This window comes from Heptranchias perlo, chromosome 3 (genome assembly GCF_035084215.1).
Source record: "Heptranchias perlo isolate sHepPer1 chromosome 3, sHepPer1.hap1, whole genome shotgun sequence".
Lineage (NCBI taxonomy): Eukaryota > Metazoa > Chordata > Chondrichthyes > Hexanchiformes > Hexanchidae > Heptranchias > Heptranchias perlo.
In genome coordinates, this window is record NC_090327.1 from 122222985 (window position 1) to 122249910 (window position 26926).

Sequence of the window (26926 nt, forward strand, 5' to 3'; positions counted from 1 at the left end):
GTTTTTTCCCCTTATTATTCCTTATCTCTACCCAAACTGTTTCATTGTCCTGATCCTTTGTCCCAATATCATTTCTCTGTATTACAGTGATTCCTTCCTTTATTAACATAGCCACCCCACCTCCCCTTCCTTCCTGCCTGTCCTTCCTGATTGTTAAATACCCTGGCATATTTAATTCCCAGTCGTTGTCACCCTGAGCCATGTTTCTGTAATGGCCACAAGATCATACCCATACGTAGTTATTTGTGCCATTAACTCGTCCGTTTTGTTACGAATGCTACGTGCATTCAGATAAAGAACTTTCAAATATGTTTTGTGACACTTAGTTCCTGCTTTTTCCTTTTTTAACACTTTACCTTTTACTCCATACCTTCTGTCCCTTCCTGACACGCTTTCCTCTGTCTCCCTGCTCAGGTTCCCAACCCCCTGCCACAGCTTTGATGCTGGGTTAATCGCCTTACGTCTTCTAGTTTTTATTTTATCTGTCGTGCCGAAAGTACACTTTCTTTCCACTGCTCTACGCTTTTCCCTTTCACTTGTTCTTGAACAACTGTTTGTACTATTTGTATTGTAGATTTCCCCTGGGTCTTCCCCTCTCTTGCTGCTCTCAACTTTATTCCCTTCTGACTCCCCGCTCAGGTTCCCATCCCCCTGCCACTCTAGTTTAAACCTTCCCCAACAGCACTAGCAAACACCCCCGCGAGGACATTGGTCCCGGTCCTGCTCTGGTTTAACCCGTCATGCTTGTACAGGTCCCACCTTCCCCAGAACCGGTCCCAATGTCCCAAGAATCTAAATCCCTCCCTCCTACACCATCCCTGCAGCCACGCATTCATCCTGTCTATTCTCCTGTTCCTATACTCACTAGCACGTGGCACCGGTAGTAATCCTGAGATCACTACCTTTTGAAGTCCTGCTTTTTAATTTATCTCCTAACTCCTTAAATTCACCTTGCAGGACCTCATCCCTTCTTTTTACCTATGTCGTTGGTACCAATATGGACCACGACTACTGGCTGTTCACCCTCCCCCTCCAGAATGCCCTGCAGCCGCTCCGTGACATCCTTGACCCTAGCACCAGGGAGGCAACATGCCATCCTGGAGTCACGTTTGCGGCCGCAGAAACGCCTATCTGTTCCCCTTACAATTGAATCCCCTATCACTATAGCCCTGCCACTCTTCTTCCTCCCCTCCTGTGCAGCAGAGCCACCCGTGGTGCCCCGAACCTGGCTCTTGCTGCTTTCCCCTGATAAGCCATCTCTCCCAACAGTATCTAAAGCAGAATATCTGTTTGAGAGGGAGATGGCCCCAGGGGACTCCTGCTCTACCTGCCTAGTCCTTTTACTCTGCCTGGTGGTCACCCATTTCCTTTCTGCCTGCGTAATCTTTACCTGCGGTGTGACCACCTCCCTGAACGTGCTATCCACGATAGTCTCAGCATCGCGGATGCTCCACAGTGAATCCACCCGCAGCTCCAGCTCCAAAAGACTGTTCGGCAGTAGCTGCAGCTGGACACACTTCCTGCACACATGGTCGCCAGGGACACTGGTAGTGTCCATGACTTCCCACATAGTGCAGGAGGAGCATATCACGGGTGCGAGCTGTGCTGCCATGACTTGCCTTAGACTCTCAGACTCTCCTCCCGCTCTAGGTCTCTCCTTTTATACTATGCTCACATTATGTTGTGCAATGCAGAATATATTATAGTAGAAATGAACAACTGGGGCCAAAATGTCTGCAGGAGCAGAGAGTAAATCATGGAATGAAGGCAGGAGCAGCACTGCTGGTGGATAAGCAAGAAAGCTGGAACAGCACTGAATACAGTATTCGGTCAGGCAGGGACAAATGGAAATAAATAAATGGGAACATCTGGGTTGGAAAGGATGAGGGAAAGGAGAGGAATGGGGAAGTTGAATGGATTGGAATTGTATTTGGATTGTCTCAAATTGATTTTCTCGTGCTATAAAAATTTCCCACACCTTGCAGCGGATGCAATATCAATCGATATTTGGTGATCCATAATTACAGACCAGTCAAATTTCATTTATTTATTTATTTTGATGCTTACTCTAAAAAGCTCACACAGCCCCACGAATGAGTTGATCACTTTCTTCAGAAATTTCACTCTTTTCAAATACGCCAAAGTTGGCAACTCAGGAACTTGGCCTTTATAGCAACAAATTTAAAATGTTAAATTCCATGTGACTAAAGCACAGACTTAATGAATTATATAAGTCAACATCTTGCAATACATAGCTGTGATATATATAAATGTTATGAAATAAGTTGCTTCAGCATTTGTAAAAATGTCACTTTTTGCAGTCGAAATGTCATTCCATGGTTGTAATATTGAGCATCATGAGTAAAAACCTTGATCTCAAAACCTGACCCAGCATGGTCAGTGTCGCTATCTTACTGCAAACAGTGAATAAGAAACTTTAGAAATAAAATCTGTGATCTCTTCACCCAACCTAGCAGTGCCATTGACATCTTGGTGTAGGCCGACAGCAAATTATTTAAAACAAAAGAAACTATGAACAAAAGAACAGATTAAGTTACTTAAAATGAATATTTTCGGATAAACAAGCTAGAACTCTGAGACGGAACAGAGGTACTGAGGTTGTGCTTGCATGAAGGATCAGCCAGATATAGCAAAGAAGGACATGATGAGCAAAGCAGGTTTCAGGAAGTGAGCTATCCCAATCTCAACCTGATGAGTGAGGAAACAAATTGTGCAAGAGATATGGAAGAAAGAAAAGAAAGGACTTGCATTTATATAATGCCTTTCGCCACTTCAGGATGCCCCAAAGAGCTCCGCAGCCAATTAAGTTGTTTCATCCAAAAGTTGGCACCTCTGACAACACAGCACTCCCTTAGAACTGCACTGGAGTGTCAACCTAGATTATGTGCTTGAGTCTCTGGAGTAGGATTTGAGCCCACGACTTGCTGACTCAGGCAAAAGTGTTACTACTGAGCCAAGGCAGACACCAAAAGACAGAAAGCACTTGGATTTATAAAGCCCCTTTCGTGACTGCAGGATGACCAAAAGCTTTCGCAGCCAATTAAGTACTTTTGAAGTGTCGTCACTGTTGAAATGTAGGAAACAAAGTTTTGTAACAGTGCCTGGGTGGGTTTTTGGATAACTTCACTAATTTGCTTAGTTTGTTTTATTCTATAAATATTATTTGTGTGTGTGTGTTTATTTTTATTTGTGTGTGTGTGTATGTGTACACGTGCGCACATACTGGGGTTTGTGTGCAGCTAAACTGGCCATCAGAGTACAGGAAATCTTGAGTGATTTGATTTCCTGGTAGTTTCTGGTTTGCGAGTGGTCACTTTGGTGGGGGTGGGGAAATCTGAGCAATTTGATTTTGTGGCAGTTGTTGATCAGTAGCTTTTCCTTCGGGTCTGGTGAATGGGACCGAGTTTCAGTTTATTCAGATTTAGTCTATTTGAGCTACTTGTTTTTTTGCCCTGTGGCAGTTTAACACTAATGTATAGATTCCATTGCTATCAATTTTTTGTATTTCAATACAAAACTAAATGTGCAGGCAGCAGGATTACTGAGAGATACCATACTATGATACTATGTGGCCAGTTGTGAGCCAGTGGAAAACATCAGCAATAATGAGAGGTAATTAGCCTGTGGGATTGGTGATGGAGAGTGCATACTGCCTTTAGTGCTCACTTCCAGTTGGAGACTCCTAGTTGACAGTTTGGGGGAAATGCAAGTTAAACATTCCCATGGGTTAGCATCAGTCGGCATGAAGAGTCCTGTATGATGTACGCCTGCTGACACCTTCATCTCGGATTACACCTGCAACATTATAATACTGGCGTATTCCATTCCTGTGGAAGATCTTTAACTTGCTAATTTGTTGTTAATGGTTTATGCAGTCTTCAATAAATTAAGAGTTCTGTCATTTAAAAATTTTTTTTTTTACAGCCATTAAGGCCCTAATAAAGGAGCTCTTAAAAGGTATGACAGCTCACATACCCCCAACAGCAATACTGCAAAAGATTGTGCTGGTAAGTTTTCTTGGATAACAAAGTTCACATAGGGTACAAATTTATGTAGACGTTTACTCTTAACCTTCTCCCTAAAGTAAGCTACCTGAAATTGGGCACACCATTCTGATTGTAGCCTAACCAATGATTAGTATAGGTTTAGCCTTACCTCTTTGCTTTTGTACTCTTTTCCCCTCTTTATGAAACCTAAAATGCATTATGGCTTTATCCACTTGCATACTCACTTTCAGGAAATATATATTTGAGCCCCTAGGGGTTCATCCACCTCCTTCAGTGTCTTTCCATTAAGTGTACTCTCTCATTCCTTGTTTATCCTCCCAAAGTATATTATCTCTCACTTCTCCATACTAAATTGCTCCTGTCACCTGCCTGCCCTCTCTGCTAACCTGTATGACTTCCTGAAATCTTTACAGTCCTTCTCGCTGTTTCCCAAACCCCCTGGTTTTGAGTCGTCAGCAAATTTTGCCATTTGTGCTCCCTACGAAGGGAGTCCAAATCATCTATCTGGAGAACAAAAGAGGACCCAGTGCTGACTCATGGGGTACAGCACTTCCAACTCTTCTCCAATCCAAGAAGCTCCCATGTTCTCTAACTTTGTTTACTGATCTGTGCTGCCACATTTCCTCTTGTGCCACGCACCTGAATTTTTCTAACTAGCTTCTTGTGAGACACCTTATTGAACACCTCCTGAAAGTCCATTTACACCACACCTCCTGCATTTTCTCTAACTTAGCAAATCCATTCTGACTGACCTTGATTAACTATGCATTTGTAAATGTGCGCTAATTTTATCTTGAATTATGGATCCTAAGAGTTGCCCACAACTGTAGCTACCTGGTTCACCCTTTGCTTCTTGAACAAAGGTGTTAAATTGGCTGCTCTCCAGTCTCACTGCACAATTTGCATATTTGAAGAAATTGTGACCAGAGCCCCTCCTGTCTCTCTTCTGACTTCTTTCAATAGCCCAGGATGCAGCCACCAGGGCCCATTGATTTATTCACCTTAAGTTCTGCTATTTTTTTTTAGAATCAATTCATTTTGTACAGTTCATAGAAAGGTTACAGCACGGAAGGAGGCCATTCAGCCCATCAAGTCGGCGCCAGTTCTATGGACGAGCAATCCAGCTAGTCCCACTCCCCCGCCCTATCCCCGTAGCCCTGCACATTTTTTCCTTTCAAGTACTTATCCAGTTCCCTTTTGAAGGCCATGAATAAATCTGCCTCCACCACTCCCTTGGGCAGTGCATTTCAGATCCCAACCACTCGCTCCATAAAAACGTTTTTCCTCATGTCGCCTTTGATTCTTTTGCCAATCACCTTAAGTCTATGCCCTCTGGTTCATGACTCTTCTGCCAATGGGAACAGCTTCTCTCTATCTACTCCCTTCATGATTTTGAATACCTCTATCAAATCTCCTCTCAACTTCCTCTGTTCCAAGGAGAACAATCCCAGCTTCTCCAGTCTATCCACGTAACTAAAAGCCTCATCCCTGGAATCATTCTAGTAAATCTCTTCTGCATCCTTTCTAAGGCTTTCACATCCTTCCTAAAGTGCGGTGCCTAGAATTGGACGCAACGCTCCCAGTTGTGATCGAACCAGTGTTTTATAAAGATTCATCATGACTTCCTTGCTTTTGAACTCTATGCCTCTATTTGTAAAGCTCAGGACCCCGTATGCTTTTTTAACCACTTTCTCAACCGTTCTCTAACAATTGTTCATATTCTCCTCTAGTACTCTTACATTCTCACTTCCACCACCATTTGTAAAAATCTAATAACCAACCAAAAGCTATTTTTAATAATTTTGTGACTTTTGTTGTACCTGTCTCAATGGTTGTGACTGAAGTTAGGTAGGTTACTGGAGCTATAATATTCCTAATGTTTCTTATTAATTTGATTAGGATCCGGGTTACAGTATGGGGAAATATGGCGAAGTGAAAGACTTGGTCTTGGGAATGCTTGACGCTTTTGTCTATGAGCAGGTAAGTTTAAGCTTTTCTGTTTTATAGGCTGGTTAAATAAATTAAATTCCAAAACCAACTATACTCAGGAATGTTAAACATGAGGCCTGTGTTATACCTGCTCACAAAAACAAATGTGTCAAATTAAAACCTATTTTTCTGTGTTCTGACTCGACGTTTTAGCAGGTATTTTTGCCAGTTGCACCTAAACAGGTGAGGAGATAGTAGTTTCTTCCAGCCTGAGTACTGGAAGTAAGACATCAATGAGACCCTAAGAACTTTAAAGATTACCAGAAGATTTCCTATGGCATTGCTGGCAGTGATTCAAGGGTTGCACTGTTGGAAGGTGAGGCAGGTGCTGTGGTAGAATCGGTCAGCTTAGCTATTGGGCTGCACTACCTTTTTGTAGTCAACCCAATATTTAAATCCCTCCAGTCTGGCTTCTAGCAATTGTCTCAGGCTAAACCAGACTGTTCTGCCCTTATAACACCTGGACTGTCTTGACCAAAGTAACGAATCATATCCTTCTTAAAACCCATCTTTTTGACTAAGCTTTTGGTCACCCTTTCCTGTCTCTTCCTGCATAGCTCAGATCCTTTCCTTTATCTATTTCTGTGTCCCCTGTAAAGCACCTTTCTAGGTGACAGACAGGGAGAGGCGGGCAGGGGGGACGGTGGTTTGAGAGAGTCACACAGAGATACACGCGTGCGCACTCAGCAAAATGATCGGAAAGAGAGAAAGGCCTACACATACTGTCTGTTGCTGGTAGTGGGATCTTTTGATAGCTGAAAATAATGACATTTGGATATGACCCAATTAGGCAGAAAATATTTGAATTGAGAAGAGACAAATTTGAATACGAGCCAATCCGCTGTAAGAAATTTGCCTTTAATTAGCCTAAGCCCAAATGTGATGCCTGCATGATGGAAGTGCGTAGAGAATTGCTGTTTCTCGTTACTCGCAGATCTCACGTGATGTGTCATGCCATGTGCGCACAAAGTATTGTCAGGGCCACTGATTTACAGTGACTGAATAATTCAGACTTTTTAATACATGATCTGGGAATTACACTGGTATTTTAGGGATGGAATTCTAAAATTCTATCCTATTTTTTATAAAAAGCAGTTCTTTATGTATGTTCCTTTAACAATGTACTCAATTTTTATAAAGTACAAAATACATAGCAAAATGGTAACCTGATGTACCTAGTTTGAGATGATAACATGGCAAAGGGAGATGGGTCATGGGATTTAACAGCACTAGGGAGGCTTGGAATTTGGCAGGAAATGGTGTAGCAGCCCTTTGGTTTTGTAACACTGTATACTGGGGATTAGCAGCTTGTCACTGAGTAAGCAGTGCTGGGTGGTAGTTGTGTGACTTGGCAGCACTTGGAGGAACCATGACATTGGAAGAACTGGGAGACAGAATGTAGGGTTTGGTTCACTTGGAGGCTCCTAGGGTTGATTAGAACTAGGGCAGGGCAGAAGGATCTTGCGGTCTATCAACATTGAGTGAATGGCAAGAAAAAGGATTACAGGGCCTGTCAGCACTGGGGAGGATGGAAGAAGGGTCCTAGGCTTTGTTAGCACTTGGGGATCAGAGAGGGGGAAGAAAGGGTCCTGGGATTTCATCCCAAGAGAAGGTCTGAGCTGTGGCAGCACCAGGGAGGTAGTTCTTGGGGTCTGGCACTAAGGGAGAAATAAAAGATTTTGGAGCCATTTGGTATTGAGGAAGGGAATGGGGGCGGAAAGGTCCCAGGGTCTCATCGAGCCAATAGGGGTCCTTAGTCCTGGCTGCACTAAGTGGGGGAGGCTCTGGCAATGCTGGGCAAGGGTGTCCTGAGTCTGGTGGTGATTGGGATGCCTAGGGTCTAGCAGCACTCTGAGGTACATCCAGGTGGGACAGCACTTTGGAGGGGTGTTCTGTGCTTTGGAGGGGAGAGGCAGTGCACCCCAGTTCTATTGGCAATAGGGGTAGATGGGCTGAAAACCATTGTCCTCAGCATGTGGCCTTGGCTGGGAGGTGGCATTCCCTGTGCGAGGCAGCTTGAAGAACTACTGCCCTGCCTGTACTCTGACCTGTTTGTTTTATTTATGGATGTGGGCGTCGCTGGCAAGGCCAGCATTTATTGCCCATCCCTAATTGCCCTTGAGAAGGTGGTGGTGAGCCGCCTTCTTGAACCGCTGCAGTCCGTGTGGTGAAGGTTCTCCCACAGTGCTGTTAGGAAGGGAGTTCCAGGATTTTGACCCAGCGACAATGAAGGAACGGCGATATATTTCCAAGTCGGGATGGTGTGTGACTTGGAGGGGAACGTGCAGGTGGTGTTGTTCCCATGCGCCTGCTGCCCTTGTCCTTCTAGGTGGTAGAGGTCGCGGGTTTGGGAGGTGCTGTCGAAGAAGCCTTGGCGAGTTGCTGCAGTGCATCCTGTGGATGGTGCACACTGCAGCCACAGTGCGCCGGTGGTGAAGGGAGTGAATGTTTAGGGTGGTGGATGGGGTGCCAATCAAGCGGGCTGCTTTATCTTGGATGGTGTCGAGCTTCTTGAGTGTTGTTGGAGCTGCACTCATCCAGGCAAGTGGAGAGTATTCCATCACACTCCTGACTTGTGCCTTGTAGATGGTGGAAAGGCTTTGGGGAGTCAGGAGGTGAGTCACTCGCCGCAGAATACCCAGCCTCTGACCTGCTCTCGTAGCCACAGTATTTATATGGCTGGTCCAGTTAAGTTTCTGGTCAATGGTGACCCCCAGGATGTTGATGGTGGGGGATTCGGTGATGGTAATGCCGTTGAATGTCAAGGGGAGGTGGTTAGACTCTCTCTTGTTGGAGATGGTCATTGCCTGGCACTTATCTGGCGCGAATGTTACTTGCCACTTATCAGCCCAAGCCTGGATGTTGTCCAGGTCTTGCTGCATGCGGGCTCGGACTGCTTCATTATCTGAGGGGTTGCGAATGGAACTGAACACTGTGCAGTCATCAGCGAACATCCCCATTTCTGACCTTATGATGGAGGGAAGGTCATTGATGAAGCAGCTGAAGATGGTTGGGCCTAGGACACTGCCCTGAGGAACTCCTGCAGCAATGCCCTGGGGCTGAGATTATTGGCCTCCAACAACTGCTACCATCTTCCTTTGTGCTAGGTATGACTCCAGCCACTGGAGAGTTTTCCCCCTGATTCCCATTGACTTCAATTTTACTAGGGCTCCTTGGTGCCACACTCGGTCAAATGCTGCCTTGATGTCAAGGGCAGTCACTCTCACCTCACCTCTGGAATTCAGCTCTTTTGTCCATGTTTGGACCAAGGCTGTAATGAGGTCTGGAGCCGAGTGGTCCTGGCGGAACCCAAACTGAGCATCGGTGAGCAGGTTATTGGTGAGTAAGTGCCGCTTGATAGCACTGTCGATGACACCTTCCATCACTTTGCTGATGATTAAGAGTAGACTGATGGGGCGGTAATTGGCCGGATTGGATTTGTCCTGCTTTTTGTGGACAGGACATACCTGGGCAATTTTCCACATTGTCGGGTGGATGCCAGTGTTGTAGCTGTACTGGAACAGCTTGGCTAGAGGCGCAGCTCGTTCTGGAGCACAAGTCTTCAGCACTACAGCTGGGATGTTGTCGGGGCCCATAGCCTTTGCTGTATCCAGTGCACTCAGGCGTTTCTTGATATCACGTGGAGTGAATCGAATTGGCCGAAGACTGGCTTCCGTGATGGTGGGGATATCGGGAGGAGGCTGAGATGGATTATCCACTCGGCACTTCTGGCTGAAGATGGTTGCTCTTGAGAAGGTGGTGGTGAGCCGTCTTCTTGAACCTCTGCAGTCCGAGGGGTGAAGGTTCTTCCACAGTGCTGTTAGGAAGGGCGTTCCAGGATTTTGACCCAGCGATGAAGGAACGGCGCGATATATTTCCAAGTCAGGATGGTGTGTGACTTGGAGGGGAACGTGCAAGTGGTGGTGTTCCCAATCGCCTGCTGCCCTTGTCCTTCTAGGTGGTAAAGGTTGTGGGTTTGGGAGGTGCTGTCGAAGAAGCCTTGGCTGTTGCTGCATGCAATCAGCAAACATAGTATGAGCAGGTTTATTGCTGAAAACCAGCAATGAGGCTAAGAATGAGTGGGATAAGTTTAAAATAGTTTTTGAAAAATTATAAATTTTACACCTTTTGTTGCATTCTGCTTTTGTATTTTGTTAATTGGGCATGGTAACCAGGTGAGGGGGGGAATGACGGACAAAATTCTAGATTGCCATAAACTCTAGAACCAGGGAACATAAGCTCACACTTAGAAGAGGGAAGGGTAACAGGCAGTTTAGATCAAGCTGCTTTCCATGAAGGGAGGCAGTGTGTGTGGGAAACATTTAAAGGAAAATTGAATGGTGGAACAGACATGAGGGGCTGAATGGCCTACTCCTGTTCCTATGTTTGTCTTTCCTGATATTTGAACTTTTCACCATAGTAAACAATTTGCTTGGATCAGTTTAGTCAAAAGTCTTCCTAATCTTCAAAATTCTAAATTAGGTCATCTTAAAATCTCTTTCCTAACTAAAAGTAAACCCAACTTTATTAATCTTTTCTCACAAATTATATTCCTGATAGCTGGAGTTGTCATTGCTGCTCACCTCTGTGCAGTCTCTTCCTTATGACTAGGTGACTATAAAGCACACTTTAGGGGTCTCCCCAACACCTTACACATCATGTTCCTTTACTAATACAATCCAATGCTTTTTTGAATGCAGCCTAGCACTGGGTTGGCATTTTTTCTCAACTTAACCCCTAATGCACAACAGCTAGTTTGAAACTTGGCATAAAATGTTTGTTTTTGTTTTTCAGACATTACTGGAAACGACCAAAAACATTTTGAACCACGACCTTCACTGGTCTTTAAGCAATTTGAGGGCAACAGTGAACAGAGGACTAAAACCAAACCACAAAATATGTGGAATCTGCACAAAATGTTACAATGACAGACTAGGCTTGGGAGAACAAATCATTGTATTCAGGTATGAAACTATTTAGTGTCAGCTCCAGCATTCACAGGAAACAACCTTTTCTTCATTTGTTTGATCTTCGCGTATAAACGATAGGGTGCTGTACAAATGGTGAGATTAAAACCTGTGGGATGCGACCCTTTTAAGGTTTTTGCATCATATAGGAGCAAAGTTTGTTGTATGATATTTCCTATCATATATATATATATATATATATAGCCTCATTTTCACTTTGAGGTAAGGAATCTGATAGAAACTGCTTGAGGCTCACTCTCAAAGCCTTGGTTTTTAGCTTGCCTCTCAAGGTGCAATATTTTTGAAAAGGTGCAATTGGGGTTAGTGTTTGGGGTGGCATTGCAGTTTCCTGTCTGATTTTGCCATTTGGGAGTCTTGAGTGCCACTGCTGCTTTGTTCAGTTCTATTTAATATTTGGATGTTATTTAAAATGGGACAATTGGGAGATGTGATGGGGAGCAATTATGTATCCTCACTCCACAAGTTTAGTCTTTTTGCAAAGCTGAAACCACATCACATCAACACTATACGTGGAATGTCAATCAAGCGTCAAATCCCAACCGGCTCTGAAGCAAAGTGAAGTAAGACTCCCTCCAGGGAATCTTGCTCTGCTTCGTTCTGGGCTAGATTGAGCCCTGATACCAGGTTCAAGCTGCATTTATACAATAACTGTAGCATTGTGCTGAGTGGAACTGCTTTACACCCACGCTATGGTTTTAGTACGAGTGCATCCTAAATTACCATTGCACGGTTCTCCTTTTCAAGTGCTTGTTGGTGCCCAGCACGCGCTCACAATGCATTGGTCACCTTTCTTCAATTACTGCACCACCTTCACATTTCTTTCAGAGGCTTTCTTGTCCTCCATTTCTCTTAAGACCCCACACAGTGTTGCATTTATTTAGAGGACTTGAGTTCTCTGTCCGAACGAACCAAAGACAATGTACAATGAGTCCATCATAGGTGCCATTCCACACTGCTCCAGTCAGTATCATGTGACCACTTAAGGAACAGCTCAAAGAATTCTTTGCAAGCAGAAGGTAGGATTTGGGCTCCGTGCTATGTGCCGATAATGGGGTTCACACCAACAGCGTTAGTCGTGGCACTGGATTTGAGATGCTGACTGCTGAATTAAATCTTGTACATTGGTCACTGAGCCACTTTTCATTGTCCAAGGGCATATAATCAATGTATTAAAGGCACAGGAAACTGTAGGAGGAGTACTTTTGGTACTAAATGCATCCCCTTTTTATAGAAGAAAATGAGTCTTGCCAGATATTTCTTTTGAATCTGACATCAGTTTACAAGGATTAGCTTGAAGCTACTTCATTGCAACAAGGCATGGAAGCTGTCCTGGCACCACATTCCAAGATAATTGAGTTTAATTTTTCTGAAGAAATTGAGATGCCTTAAGTATTGCCTACCATCTCATATAGCCTTAGTATTCTATTAGATAGAATCAAGGCAGTTTTATTTGAAAAACAACATATACCAAACTTGAGAATCCCCTTGTGTGTAGTCGGTTAATGCATTGACCCATAAAGACCCCATTGAATCTTGTTTGTGCTGCATTAGTGGATCTTAGCCGGGGTGATGGGTAGGTTTGCTTTAGCTTTTATCCTGGGTTAGGGAGAGAAAAATTGGCCAAGGTTCCTGCTCCTAGTTGTTTCAGGCCACCCTTGCTGGTAGTGCGTATGTGTAGGCATCTGGTGAAGCTAGAATCAGGTTCAGCTGTCATGACCCCATGGTTTAATAGCTCGTCGAGATTCACGCATAGATAATGGCTACTTGGGCGAGGTCCTGGACGGTGACCAGCACCAATGGAACCTTAACCTCCTCGAGAGAAGAGGTAAGAGAATTGGCGAAAGGAAGGAAGAAAAAACTTCTAGCCAAATCTATGACTGAATAAAGTTTAGCAAACCTCTCTCTAACTTCTAAAGCTAGTCATTTGGTGTCAAAGTTTAATTTCTTTCCACATGAGCTTTGGCATATCATAACACATTAAGCAAATAATTTCTGTTTGTGAATCTACTTATGAATCTGCTATAGGGAGCAATTTTTCCTTTTAGAAAGTATTACTATCTGGAGCTGATAGCTCAACAGATGAGCCTTTTTTAATATTTCTGTCCTCCAAATGGCATCAATGTTAAGTCATAGAGCTTCTTACCTCTGTTAGTATTTTGATGACTCATGTAAGTTTAATGAAATGAGGATAAATGTTTAATCCCTTATGTTCAAATGTAGTTCAGCTTTCCTCCTGCCTTGTCTTTATTCTCCCTCTGCAGTTTCTATTTGTGTGTGTTTGCTGCTGCTTCCTTTCAAAAGAACTGAGTTATGATTCCACGATGAACCCCAGTGTACAGTGGAATGAAAGAAATACCATAGGACTGAAAAGACTCCTCTATTGTGGCAAATTCTTCAGGTCTTGTTCCAGTGAGAGTTTTCTGAACTGCCTATTTAGAAAATGGCCTGTTCAACTTTGTGCTTGGCTCAGTGGTAGCACTTTCGAGTCTAAGTCACCAGGTTGTGCGCTAAAGCCCCACTCCAGAGACTTGAGCACACAACCTAGGCTGGCACTGGCACTTCAGTGAAATACTGAGGAATGCTTTATTGTCGGAGGTGCCGTCTTTCAGATGAGATATTAAACCAAAGCCTCATTAGCCCTCTGAGGATGGAAAACATCCCATGGCATGATTCAAAGAAGAGCAGGGGAGTTCTCCTGACTAACATTTATCCTTTTAGCATTGGAATAGAGTATCAAATTATTCAGAAGCATTTGTGCTGAAAGAAGGATTTGAACTGTGTAGTGAATGGACATTGGCCAAATGCATTTGAAATTAATAATGGTTTCTCCCTCAAACTTGGAACAGCAATGAAGGTTTCACTATCTGATATGTTTTAACTTTATGCATTATATTAATCATTGAATTGTGCAATTAATGGTTTTAAATATTAGAAAGGAAGACTAGCACCTTGTGACTCAAACATCTCAAAGCCTTTTACATACAACAAATTTCTTTTGAAATACTATGTAACTAAATGTGCAGCCATTTTTGGTCACAGCAAGGTCCCACTAACAGCAGTCTGAGAAATGACCAGTTAATCTGTTTTTTGTTGGTGGTTGACCAAGTAATAGCCAAGACACTGGAAGAACTCCCTGCTCTTCATATAATGCCTTGGGATCTTTAACGTTCACCTAAATCACATGAGCCACTTTTTTTTAGAAGCATCTCATCCAACAATCAGCACTTCCAATAAGCCAACATTCCCTCAGTACTTTACAGACTAGATTATGTGCTTGAGCCCTGGAGTGGAGCTTGAACCCAAAACCCTCTGACGTGAGGCAAGAGTGCTACTTACTGAGCTGAGGTGGCACTCTTCACAAATTATATATTAAATATTATAAGAAATGGATGGAAATTTTAGGACTACACAAACATAAGCATTATGTTTTAGAAACTAACATGACTGGAAAGTGTTCTGTAGAATAACTTATGAAATCACATTGGGCGCTGTAACCATTTTTGTGCATTTGTTTTATGGTTCTAGTTGTGGCCATGTTTACCATTCCTCCTGTCTACGAAGCAAGAATTGTTCCAGGCAATTTGGAGATCAGCAGGACTGGATATGCTTCAGGTGTATGACCCCTTACAAAATAGGGAGAGCAGTTACAGCAGTGAACCCTGCATCGGAGAAAACATATTTGCCAACCGAGGTATTCTGATTTTACTTAGTACTTTAGATTTAGGAGCCAAAGCATATCAAACACTCCAGATCCATCAAAACTTGTGGAGTGTCTGTTTGTTTTAACCTTTGAGTGTAAAAGCTTCTACAAGTACGTAAAAAGAAAAAGATTAGTGAAGACAAATGTAGGTCCCTTACAGTCAGAAACGGGAGAATTTATAATGGGGAACAGGGAAATGGCAGAGCAATTAAACAAATACTTTGGTTCTGTCTTCATGGAAGAGGACACAAATAACTTCCCAGAAATGGTAGGGAACCAAGGGACTAGTGAGAAGGAGGAATTAAAGGAAATTAATATTAGTAAAAAAATAATGCTGGAGAAATAAATGGGACTGAAAGCCGATAAATCCCCAAGACCTGATAATCTGCATCCCAGAGTACTAAAAGAGGTAGCCATGGAAATAGTGGATGCATTAGTTGTCATCTTCCAAAATTCTTTAGATTATGGAACAGTTCCTGCAGATTGGAGTGTGGCAAATGTAACCCCACTATTTAAAAAAGGAGGGAGAGAAAACGGAACTACAGACCGGTTAGCCTAACATTAGTAGGGAAAATGCTAGAGTCTGTTATAAAGGATGTGATAACATGACACTTCGAAAATATCAACGGGATTAGAGAAAGTCAACATGGATTTATGAAAGTGTTTGACAAACCTACTGGAGTTTTTTGAGGATGTAACTGGTAGAATAGATAAGGGAGAACCAGTAGATGTGGTTTATTTGGATTTTCAGAAGGCCCACATAAGAGGTTACTGTGCAAAATTAAAGAACATGGGATTGGGTGTAATATACTGGCATGGATTGAAAATTGGTTAACAGACAGGAAACAGAGTAGGAATAAATAGGTCTTTTTCGGGGTGGCAGGCAGTGACTAGTTGGGTACTGCAGGGATCAGTTCTTGGGCCCCAGCTATTCACAATATATATCAAATGATTTGGATGAGGGAACCAAATGTAATATTTCCAAGTTTGTTGACATCACAAAACTTGGTGGGATTGTGAGTTGTGAGGAGGATGCAAAGAGGCTTCAAGGCGACTTAGACAAGTTGATTGAGTGGGCAAATACATGGCAGATGCAGTATAATGTGGACAAATGTGAAGTTATCCACTTCGGAAGGAAAAACAGAAAGGCAGAGTATTATTTAAATGGTGATAGGTTGGGGAATGTTGATGTACAAAGGGACCTGGGTGTCCTTGTACACCAGTCACTAAAAGCAAACATGCAGGTGCAGCAAGCAGTTAAGAAGGCAAATGGTATGTTGGCCTTCATTGCAAGAGGATTTGAGTATAGGAACAAGGATGTCTTCCTGCAGTTATACAGGGCCTTGGTGAGACCACACCTGGAGTATTGTGTGCAGTTTTGGTCTCCTTACCTAAGAAAGGATATACTTGCCATAGAGGGAGTGCAGCGAAGGTTCATCAGACTGATCCCTAGGATGGCAGGACTGTCCTATGAGGAAAGATTGGGTTGACTCTGCCTGTATTCACTCGAGTTTAGAAGAATGAGAGGGGATCTCACTGAAACATATATAAAATTCTGACAGGGCTAGGCAGGGAGAATGTTTCCCCTGGCTGGGGGTCCAGAATGAGACGTCATCGTCTCAGGATATGGGGTAGGACATTTAGGACTGAGATGAGGAGAAATTTCTTCACTCAGGGCGGTGAACCTGTGGAATTCTCTACCACAGAAGTCTGTGGAGGCCAAGTCACTGAATATATTTAAGAAGAAGCTAGCTAGATTTCTAGACACAAAAGGCATCAAGGGATATGGGGAGAGAACGGGAATATGGTATTGAGATAGAGGATCAGCCATGATCATATTGAATGGCGGAGCAGACTCGAATGGCCGACTTCTGCTCCTATTTTCTATGTTTCTGTGTTATCCTAAATCTACAAGTGAGGTGCCTTTAGATGTAGACTGTTAAAAATCAATATCCTGTCTTTTTCATACAAGCTACATTGAATGAGATGATTTCTGCACTACTGGACAGAATGCTTCATCAATCACTTCTTGACAGAACCAATGCCTTTCCACGCTTGTTCCTATTCCCCATGGTAAATGAGCCCACCAGGAAAATATTTACACTCTGATAAGGTTTTTTCACATTGTTTTAATGATTATAGTTTTGCAATTGTTCCAAGTTTTTTGTTACAAAAATAAATAATTACTTGTGTTTCAAATTTTGCAACTTCTAAGACTGCCTGTCTCTCATTTTTGGTATTCATTTGTCAGTTAGTTAGTTTATAAGGATACGTTGCCAACGTAAAATAAAACGTGGAATGAGAAAAGGCCATTTGTTGTATCAAGCCTGCTGTTTCCACAGGCCATTTGCAATCTGCTCTACCCTAAGCTTTACCACACTTAATAAATCTCCTGAGAGAAAGTTCGGCAAATATCTTCTTGACATGTCTAATTGTTTACCCTACACCTCCATTACTCTAGCCGGTGATAGATTCCTCCTGAGGCAATTTTAATGATCTAAATTGTGTAGGAATCATTGCGTCCATGAATTATTTGATCATCTCCTCCTTCTGCCCTTCAATCCCCTTTGTAATCATATATTTATCCAGTTCTTTTTTGAAGAGAGAGCTGCCAGCATCTGTGAAAGTATACAGCAAGGGTCAGCTCCTTCATGAGAAGGGAGAGAATTGGAGCAGGGATGGAGAAGGGAGAGGACTTGGAGCACGAGGGGGAGAAGGGAGAGGATTGGAGCAGGGGGGAATTGCATTGAGTCTGCAGCACAGAAACAGGCCATTTGGCCCAACTGGTCTATACCAGCGTTTATGCTCCACACGAGCCTCCTCCCTCCCTACTTCATCTGCCCCTATCAGCATACCCTTCTATTTCTTTTTCATGAGCTTCCCTTAAATGCATCTATGCTATTTGCCTCAACTGCTCCTTTTAATAGCACGTTCCACATTCTTACCACTCTTTGGGTAAAGAATTATCTCCTGAATACCCTATTGGATTTATTAGTGACTATCTTATATTGATGACCTCTAGTTTTGGACTCCTCCACAAATGGAAACATTTTCTCTACGTCTACCCTATCAAACCCTATCATTATCAGGTCGCCCCTCAGCCTTTTTTTTTTAAGAGATAAGAGCCCTAGCCTGTTTAGACTTCCCTGATAAATATATCCCCTCAGTTCTGGTATCATCCTTGTGAATCTTTTTTGCACCTTCTCCAATGCCTCTATATCCTTTTTATGATATGGAGACCAGAACTGTGTACAGTTCTCTCCCTTCTCCCTCCCACCTGGGTCTAAACCAGGTTCTATACAAGTTCAACATAATTTCTCTGCTTTTCAATTCTACCCCTCTAGAAATGAACTCCAGTTCTTGATTTGCCTTTTTTATGGCCTTATTAACCTGCGTTGCTACTTTAGTGATTTGTATATCTGTAATCCAAGATTCCTTTGTTCCTCTACCCTATTTAGACTCTTATTATCCAAGCAGTATGTGACCTCTTTATTCTTCCTACCAAAATGACCACCTCACACTTAACTATATTGAAATTAATTTGCCAATAACACATTAGCTGCAAGTTTATTAATGTCATCTTGCATTTTAACGCATTCTTCCTTTGTATTAACTACACCCCCCCCCCCCCCCCCAATTTCATGTCGCCTGCAAATTTTGAAGTCGTACTTCTGATATCCGAGTCCAAATTGTTGATGTAAATGGTGAACAACAATGATCCCAGCACCAATCCTTGTGGAACACCACTTCCCACCTTTTACCAGTCTGAGTAGCTACCCTTAATCCTTTCCATCTCTCTCTTTCTCCCCCCCCCCCTTCTATCTTAAATGTCTTTATACCTTTTTTAATCTCCTTTTCTAATGGCATACCCACCTTGTTAATCTCCCTGGTAAATACTGAGGCAAAGTAACTATTCAATATTTCTGCCATTTTGCTGTCATTACCTGTGAGTTTAACATAAGAAGTAGGAGCAAGCTATACGACCCCTCAAGCCTGCTCCACCATTCATTAAGTTCATGGCTAATCTTCAACCTCAACTCCACTTTCCTGCCCAATCCCCATATCCCTTGACTTCCCCTAGAGTCCAAAAATCTATCGATCTCAGTCTTGAATATAATCAACGACTGAGCAGCCACAGCCCTCTGGGGTAGAGAATTCCAAATATTCACGACTGAGTGAAGAAATTCCTCCTCATCTCAGTCCTAAATGTCCGACCCCTTATCCTGAGACCATGTCCCCTCGGTCTTGACTCTCCAGAAAGGTGAAACATCCTCTCAGCATCTACCCTGTCAAGCCCTCTTAAAATCTTATGTTTCTCACTCTTCTAAACTCAAGAATATAGGCCCATTCTAATCAATCTTTCCTCGTAGGACAACCCTTTCATCCCAGGAATCAATCTGATGAACCTTCGTTGCACCGCCTCTAAGGCAAGTATATCCTTCCTTAGGTAAGGAGACCAAAATTGCACACAGTACTCCAGGTATGGTCTCACCAAAGCCCTGTACAATTGCAGCAAGACTTCCTTACTCTTGTACACCAACCCCCTTGCAATAAAGGCCAACATGCCATTTGCCTTCATAATTGCTTGCTGTACCTGCATGTTAACTTTGTGTTTCGTGTACAAGGGCATCCAAATGCCTCTGAACACCAACATTTAATAGTTTCTCACCATTTAAAAATTATTCCGTTTTTCTATTTTTCTTACCAAAGTGAATAACCTCTCATTTCCCCACATTATACTCCATCTGCCACCTTCTTGCCCACTCGCCTAACCTGTCTATACCCCTTTGCAGACTGTTTGCGTCCTCCTCACAGCTTACTTTCCCACCTAGCTTTGTATTGTCAGCAAACTTGGATGCATTACACTCTGTCCCTTCATCTAAGTCATTAAAGTAGATTGTAAATAGCTGAGGCCCAAGCACTGATCCCTGCGGCACCCCACTAGTTACAACCTGCCAATCCGAAAATGACCCGTTTATTCCGACTGTTTTCTGTCCATTAACCAATCCTCTATCCATTCTAATATATTACCCCCAACCACATGAGCTTTAAACTTGTGTAACAACCTCCTATGTGGCACTTTATCGAATGCCTTTTGAAAATCCAAATACACTACGTCCACTGGTTTCCCCCTTATCTATCCTGCTAGTTACACTATCAAAAAATTCTAATAGATTTGTCAAACGCTAATTCCCTTTCATAAAACCGTGTTGACTCTGCCTAATCATATTATGATTTTCAAAGTGCCCTGTTCTACTTAATAATAGATTCTAGCATTTTCCCTAATACTTATGTCAGGCTAATTGGCCTATAGTTTCCTGTTTTCTCTTTCCCTCCTTGAATAGTGGGGTTACATTTGCTATTTTCCAATCCACGGGGACCGTTCTAGAATCTAGGAAATTCTGGAAGATCACAACCAATGCATCCACTATCTCTGGGAGACGGGAGAGAAATGGAGGGGCAAAGGGAACTATTATTTCAAGGCAGCTACCTGAAGTAACTTGATTCTTGGTGAAAACATGCATCATTTTCTGAACTACTTTAGTGTAATCCTAATTGTGTGTGGAGATTTAACACTGAAGGAAGATCTTTAAATTGCCTGTTGTAGATAAGGGGATCGTTATGCTTTTGTAAATGATGTAGCCTACGCAAAGTTTTTGCCCAAGTTACCCTTTGATTCTGTGAATTGGTTCTGTTTTAGTTGGTTTCACTGCTGATACTGTTATTTGATGCTTACTTCCATCTAGTCAATGAACTAAGGATCCAGTCAAAATGGAAATTTATATACAGCAGAGTGAAAAGAAAATTTGAGCTGCTTAAAGGCACAAATTTCTGGACGCTGTTGAAAACTTCCCAACCCACCAAAGGATGAGAAATCCCAACTCTACATGGACATTGAGCTGCTTTCAAAGAATGAGACAAACCATATTTATTACACATAACCTAATATTTAAAGTTTTCTTGCTTTTACATTGTTCTTTGTATCTTAGATTGTCGTGAAGTCAACTCAACAAACACCAACTGCAAATAAAGAAAAGGTATGTATTTCACAAGGAAAAATAGTGCAAATTGATACTTTTTGTCATCAGCATATTTAATTTTTTTAAGATTAAAAGTGACACTTTTGTGACATTGATTCAAATATAATCTTTATAGCCTGTTTGGAAAGACTTAAAACTTAACTGTGTAACTATTGATACAAAGTTTTTGTCGGAACAGAAATCTAATTACAATTATGCTGCATTTACTCACTAAGTAAAATACATTCAAAAATTAAAACTGTGCCTCAAGATAATTTGAATTCTACAACAGTAAATTTGTAGTTTCATTAAAATGACAGTATCCTTTATTCAAAGCATATCAGGGCTGCAGTTAATTAAAATGCTAACTTGTAGATCTTTTTGAAAATGTTATTTTGAAGAATATTTGATATCCTTAAAATGAGGACTATTGTTAGCAAGGAATAGAAAACTTTTGGTGTTCAGTGATGGGATGAAAAACTCTCAAGTCAGGTAGAGCAAAAGTTAGATGCAAAGTACAGCTCCTAAGTGGCCCCAACAAAGTCTCTTAACCTCCATCTAAACCTCAGAAAAGCTCCCTGACAATACCAGTGTGAGGAACTGGTAGTTTTTAGGCAGTTTTATTTTGTAACTTAACAGGAGTTTGGTCAAGCTCCTCACTAAATGTTTAGCTTACTCCATAATGTAATGAGTCTCCTTATGGGTTCCTTAGCCAGATGCTATGACTGCTTACACCACTATATGTTCACATCGTTCACCTGACGAAGGGGGAAGCCTCCAAAAGCTTGTGAATTTAAAATAAAATTGCTGGACTATAACTTGGTGTTGTAAAATTGTTTACAATTGTACACCACTATAGAAAGGGTTCCTCTTGGTGTAATCTGCATACAGTTATTTGCATATTTTCACATTGCTATCTTGATTTTATAACTAAACCCGACGAGTACCTATGTACTGCAATGCTCCTAGCTCCCCTTAATGGTAAGTTGTAGGGTTTTATATCCTGCCATTCAACTTTCTGGACTAATTTGGAATAATGTTCATGTGGAAGTGGGAAGAATCTATGGCATTTAGCCCTCGCAGGCAGCAGCTTTAGGGAATTTCAGGCTCACCAGGCTAGTCTACTTTGAGAGTTCTGCCCAGACAATGATGCCAAGACAAACCTAAATGTTACATTAATAAAATAAACATTTTAAATATAAAGGTACTTGTGCTCTCTTACCTTCCTACCTTAGAGTATTCCTCATTGTCTCACTTCTTTTACTATTATAAATTTACTTTTACTTGCTGGAAGAGAGCATGAGTTGGCCATAGGGCTACATCGTCATAGCCCCAATTCTCTGATCCATGCTCCCATTGAGCATGGCTCCCTAGTGGGAGCGCAAGTGCTTGGAATTGCCCTACTAAATTTCCCTGCCTTCCTCCACCTCTGGGACAGCATTGTCAAAAATTGGCTTTTTGCTGAAAATTTGCTCCGAAAGCTGAGTTATCATCAAGGGAAGACTGTAGGATTCATGATCAGATCAAACCTGTAATGGGTAACTGTAAGGTCATGTACTCTGCCACTTGGGTGTCACGTGAAACACAACAATATTTGTGACATTGGAAGGACACAGTAAGCTAAATAAAGCTGTATGTGAAGAGCATACCGAACATTTGAAAATCTTGATACCCAATATAGACAAGTACATAATTTTATTTGTGTTTTCAAGTTGTATATATGCCTCAATCTTTAAACTTATGCTTATATTTAAAGTACAAGTTACTAATACTGTAGTCTCTTTGACAGCTGGCTCTTCTTCTGAATCTTGCCAGACAGAAGACCACAGTTACAGATGGCACCAACTCCATCACAACAGATCTTCGTTATTTTCATCAATCCAGTATCATTCATAGTGAAAACTTTCAACTGCAACTTGCTGCACCACCATTAGTTGACTAAGCAAGCCCTGAAACTCCAAGTATATGCACTGTGCCACAGACCAGAATGGTGATTGTACGCAACACGAATTAATCTGTCGACTTTCAGAAGCAGGAAATTTGCATTCTGTGGCGGAGCATGCTTTTCAGTTTAGGTAGCAACACATTTGTGACCTTATGCCAAAAGGGAGTTAACCCTTTGTGAATGCAGTAGTTTTACAGCACTAAAGTTGTTAGAAGGAGACTGTAAACTTTTTATGGTTTTATGTAATTACTGACTATTAAAATTATTATCGCACATAATGTGATTTATAAATTTCAGTATTCATCACCTGGTGAGATGTGACTACTTTGGTGCCTTCAAAAAGTTTTGCAGAACAGTAATGTAGCTGGTACATGTCATTATAATCGTCTTGCACCATGATCTTTGATGAAGACTAAAAATCTGCACCTCCCAATGTGATAATATCTAACGTGCATGCAGTATTCTTGAGCTAAGTTTAAATACCACAAGTAACAAAGGAATATTAGAAAGTTCAAAGACCAATTTATAAATGTTTTACTTTTGATAAGTCACATTGGCAAATTTAGTAAAGTTTCTAGTGTGCACTGTAACAAAAGTCACAAAGTGTAATGGAAGATTGCTTGGTTGCTGGGAACCACCTTGTTGCAAAGATAGTGTGTCATATTATAAAAGGTATAGTGGAATTTTATAAGGTAATGCTGTAGACAGAGTTTGCTAAAATGTACCCAAATGCAGTAAAGCTGACAGAAGCTCAGTATGCTATAAAAACCATAAATATTTGAATCCTACTTTAGGGATTAAATGAATTGCATTTTTCCAAAATGTTAAATCCAATAATTGAATATTCTGTAGATATAAATTATTTAATGGAAATTAAATTATTTTTAAAGACTTTACATTGTAAATGGTAACCCATATTGACCATCCCTGTGGCCAGTGTGATGTGAGGATCAAAATATTTCTATTGATTTCCAAGCTGCACATGGTGGTTATATTTAGAAGAAGCATAAAATGATAGTGCCCACCAGATCATTTCTCTGTTCAGATGCTGATGGAGCTATTGTGTATTTCCAGCTCATTGTGTTTATTGCACATGATAGTGGGGGTCAAATTCACTCAACTGTTCGGACAGACTCCCACTGTAGCACCCCTGGAATGACATAGAAGACCACCAGGACCCAGCTGTACCAAGCCTTTGCCTTAGTTGGGAATTGCTGCTTGGTCTTCTAAATGGTAGAATCTCCAACTGCCCTTTATAATACCACTTATATGGAGGGCCTGGGGCTCGGGTGGGGTTTCCCTACATTAGGAGTTGTTACTTCCCTACGTTAGGAGTTGTTACTTCCCTGGCCCATTAGGGACCTAGTGTAACATTGGCGGTAGGTCTACCAAGTGAGATGAGGTGTTCAGGCCTCCAGAAGGACGGCAGTGAGCCCCACTGAGGGGGTGGGTGGAAGCTGGGAACTCGACCTGAACCCCAAAGATGGGAAAGTTTTGTGGATTAGCTCCCTTATCCACGAGCAGATGTAACACATGGACTCTCCACTGGGCCTATGCAGCCACTAATCCCACGAACGCCAGTGAAATACCAACATGAAAGTAATATCAGAATAAAACCAGCTTTTTACTAAAGCAACAAAGTGTGATCATGTAAACAGTGCCAAATAAATGTGACTTTTGAATATTCAAAATTATCTTTACATATAATCACAAAACATGTAGGCATTATTTATATTTTGGGTCCTTTACTCTTGAGAAATTGCTTCTTAGCTCTAAAGGCTTTTATTTTTTTGCTCCTACTTCTGATTCTTCCTTTCCCTCTTTAACACTTTGTCCTAGAGACAGGAATGTATACTGTTCTAGAGGTGGCAGTCACTTCAATATATTAAAAACAGTGACAATAAGAACTCACATTAATACAGCATCTTTAGTGTCAGAAATTTCTGACCAGTTCATAGACCGGTGTAACGTAAAAGGATACTGAGCCAAGCTGCGGAGAGATTAGGAGGGATGACAAAGGGTTGAAGAGGTGAATTTTCAGAAGGCTTTTATAGAGGAAGAGAAAGGCAGAGGGGCTTGGGGATGGTGTTTAAGACCAAGACACTGAAAGCTCTACTGCCAAGAAGGGAGTAATGCCCGAGAGGGGGAGGAGGTGGGGTGCATGCTGCCTTGAAAGGGTTTAAAAATGAGGGCGAGGATTTTAAATGAGGCACTGAGGAATGGGGAGCCACTAAGTCAGTGTGCATAGGATGATGAGAAATTGGGGTTTAGTGTAGGGAAGGCTATGTGCAGCAGAAAATTACACATTTTGGACTTTATGGATGATGGAAAACTTTCAAGAAGGGCATTGAAGTGGTCATATCTACAGATGCTAGATGCACATAAAAAGGTTTCAATGGTACAGGGTGTCAGATAGGGGAAGAGGTTGAGTTGGAGGTAAACAGTCTTTGTAATGCAGAGGATATGGAATCTGAAACTCATCTCCAGGTTGAACAGGACACCAAGGTTATGAATGGTCTTTTTCAGTTTAAGGCTAGGGAGGGGGATAAAATTAGTAGCAAATGATTGGCGGTGGGGGAGGGGGGCATAGATGTGACATCAGTCGTCAGCTAGAGGAAATCCACACCTCTAAGTTTGGATGTTGAACAAGAAGTCTGGCAGTATGGAGGCAGTCAAGATATTTGGAGAGGTAGCATTGCATATTTGGAAGCTGACCCTGTGTCTACCATTGATGTCAGTGAGGGATAGCATGTAGATGAGAGAGAGCAGGGAGTCCAGGATAGATCCTTGAGGAACTCCAGAGATTATGCAAGAGAAGGAGGAGCAGGAGTAGGCCATCCGGCCCCTTGAACCAGTGCTGGGAATGCTATAGCCACATTTCAGCTGGAAGGAGTGGAACCATGTGAACACAGTCTCATGGAACTGGATGACTGAGTGGAGATGTTGGAGGACAGTGATGTGATCATAGAGGAAGTCATTCTCGATTTTGGTTTGTGACATTTCAGTGCTGTGAGATGGTAGAGGCTGCACTGGAAGGATTCGAGCAGCAAATTATAGGAAAGATGGGTTCAGAGCTGGGAGGCAAAGGCATTCATGAACTTGAGAGGAAAGGGAGGTTAGAGATTGGGCATTGGTTGTTGCAGATGTGTTTTCATCGCCCAGAATCATCAGCAGCCAAGGTTCATCAGTGCAGTCTGCCTCAGGCATTCATCTTATATCCCATTCTATTTTGTAGCTATGTCCTATGTCCCATGTGGTTGCAAACCTCATTATTAAATTCGCCCAATCTTCTCTAAGTAAGCTGGGGTTTGCTTGCTTATTGGTTTAGCCTTGTTTTTTTCCCTTGCAAGTTTACTCCCTCTACCATTATTCAAAACCACCAAGGGCACGATTTTAGCTGGGAGCCGGGAACCCAGCCTGTCTTTAAATATTCGTGTGGGGAACTCGGAAGCCAAACGAGGGCATCGCAATCTGTGATTGCAACTAAATTGAAGGTAAGTATTTGTGCTTCTGGGTTTCCCATGCGCCAGGCTGGCAGAAATATCACAAACCAAAATCTTTCCCTCCCGACAGACAGGCTGGCTGTCTGTCGGGAGGGAAAGGAGCCACAAATCGGAGAGGGGAGAGGGAAGGGGAGAGAGAGATCATGGGCCAGGAAGAAATCAGAGGGGTGGGGGAACGTGGACGACATTGGGTGGGCCATGGATGAGATCGGGATGAGGGGGGGGGTCGGCCGATCGCGCCTGGTGAGCTTGTTGGGCCTGGATGAAGCACTCCTGCTCCTCCAGCCCCACAAGCAGTGCAATAAAGGCACTCACCTCATGGATCCGGCCCTTCCCACGTGCTTTCACCTGACATGAATCGGAAGGGTTAGAATTACCCCCCCCCCCCCACAGCTGTCTGCTTCTATAATCTAACCAGGCTAGGATTGGGTAGTGTCTGTCTTGTTGTCTATATTTTCTTCTTGTCATAGTGATTTTGTCCACTTCCATAGCACCTGGCTAATTCTAAGCGGAGGGCATCACTGTGGTCAAACAGTTGTCATTTTCATGAGGAAATGGCCAATTCACTCACGACAAAGGAGAAGGCCCACCACCTGTGTCTCAGGGTAAATAGGGCTGGACAATAATATTGATATGACTTAAAGGACAGAATATTAGTCATGATCAATTTGCAAATGCCACGACATTGGTCATCATTGACTACTGCACCCAATGTGTAATAATCCAAAGGGACCTGGACAGGTAAGGGCAATA

General features: G+C 42.4%; 1 protein-coding gene across 3 annotated transcripts in view; it reads left to right on the forward strand.

The window, feature by feature from the left end:
- The window catches only part of LOC137320195 (vacuolar protein sorting-associated protein 8 homolog), a 168534-nt gene extending 145568 nt beyond the window's left edge, over nt 1-22966 (forward strand). For all 3 annotated transcript variants that reach the window (XM_067981913.1, XM_067981914.1, XM_067981915.1), the window contains 6 exons: nt 3946-4028; nt 5928-6008; nt 10812-10981; nt 14531-14696; nt 20696-20743; nt 22515-22966. In XM_067981913.1, coding sequence (XP_067838014.1) covers nt 3946-4028; nt 5928-6008; nt 10812-10981; nt 14531-14696; nt 20696-20743; nt 22515-22667 — 701 coding nt within the window. In that variant the 3' untranslated portion in view covers nt 22668-22966. The remainder of the gene's footprint in view (nt 1-3945; nt 4029-5927; nt 6009-10811; nt 10982-14530; nt 14697-20695; nt 20744-22514) is intronic.
- The last annotated feature ends 3960 nt before the right edge of the window (nt 22967-26926 follow it).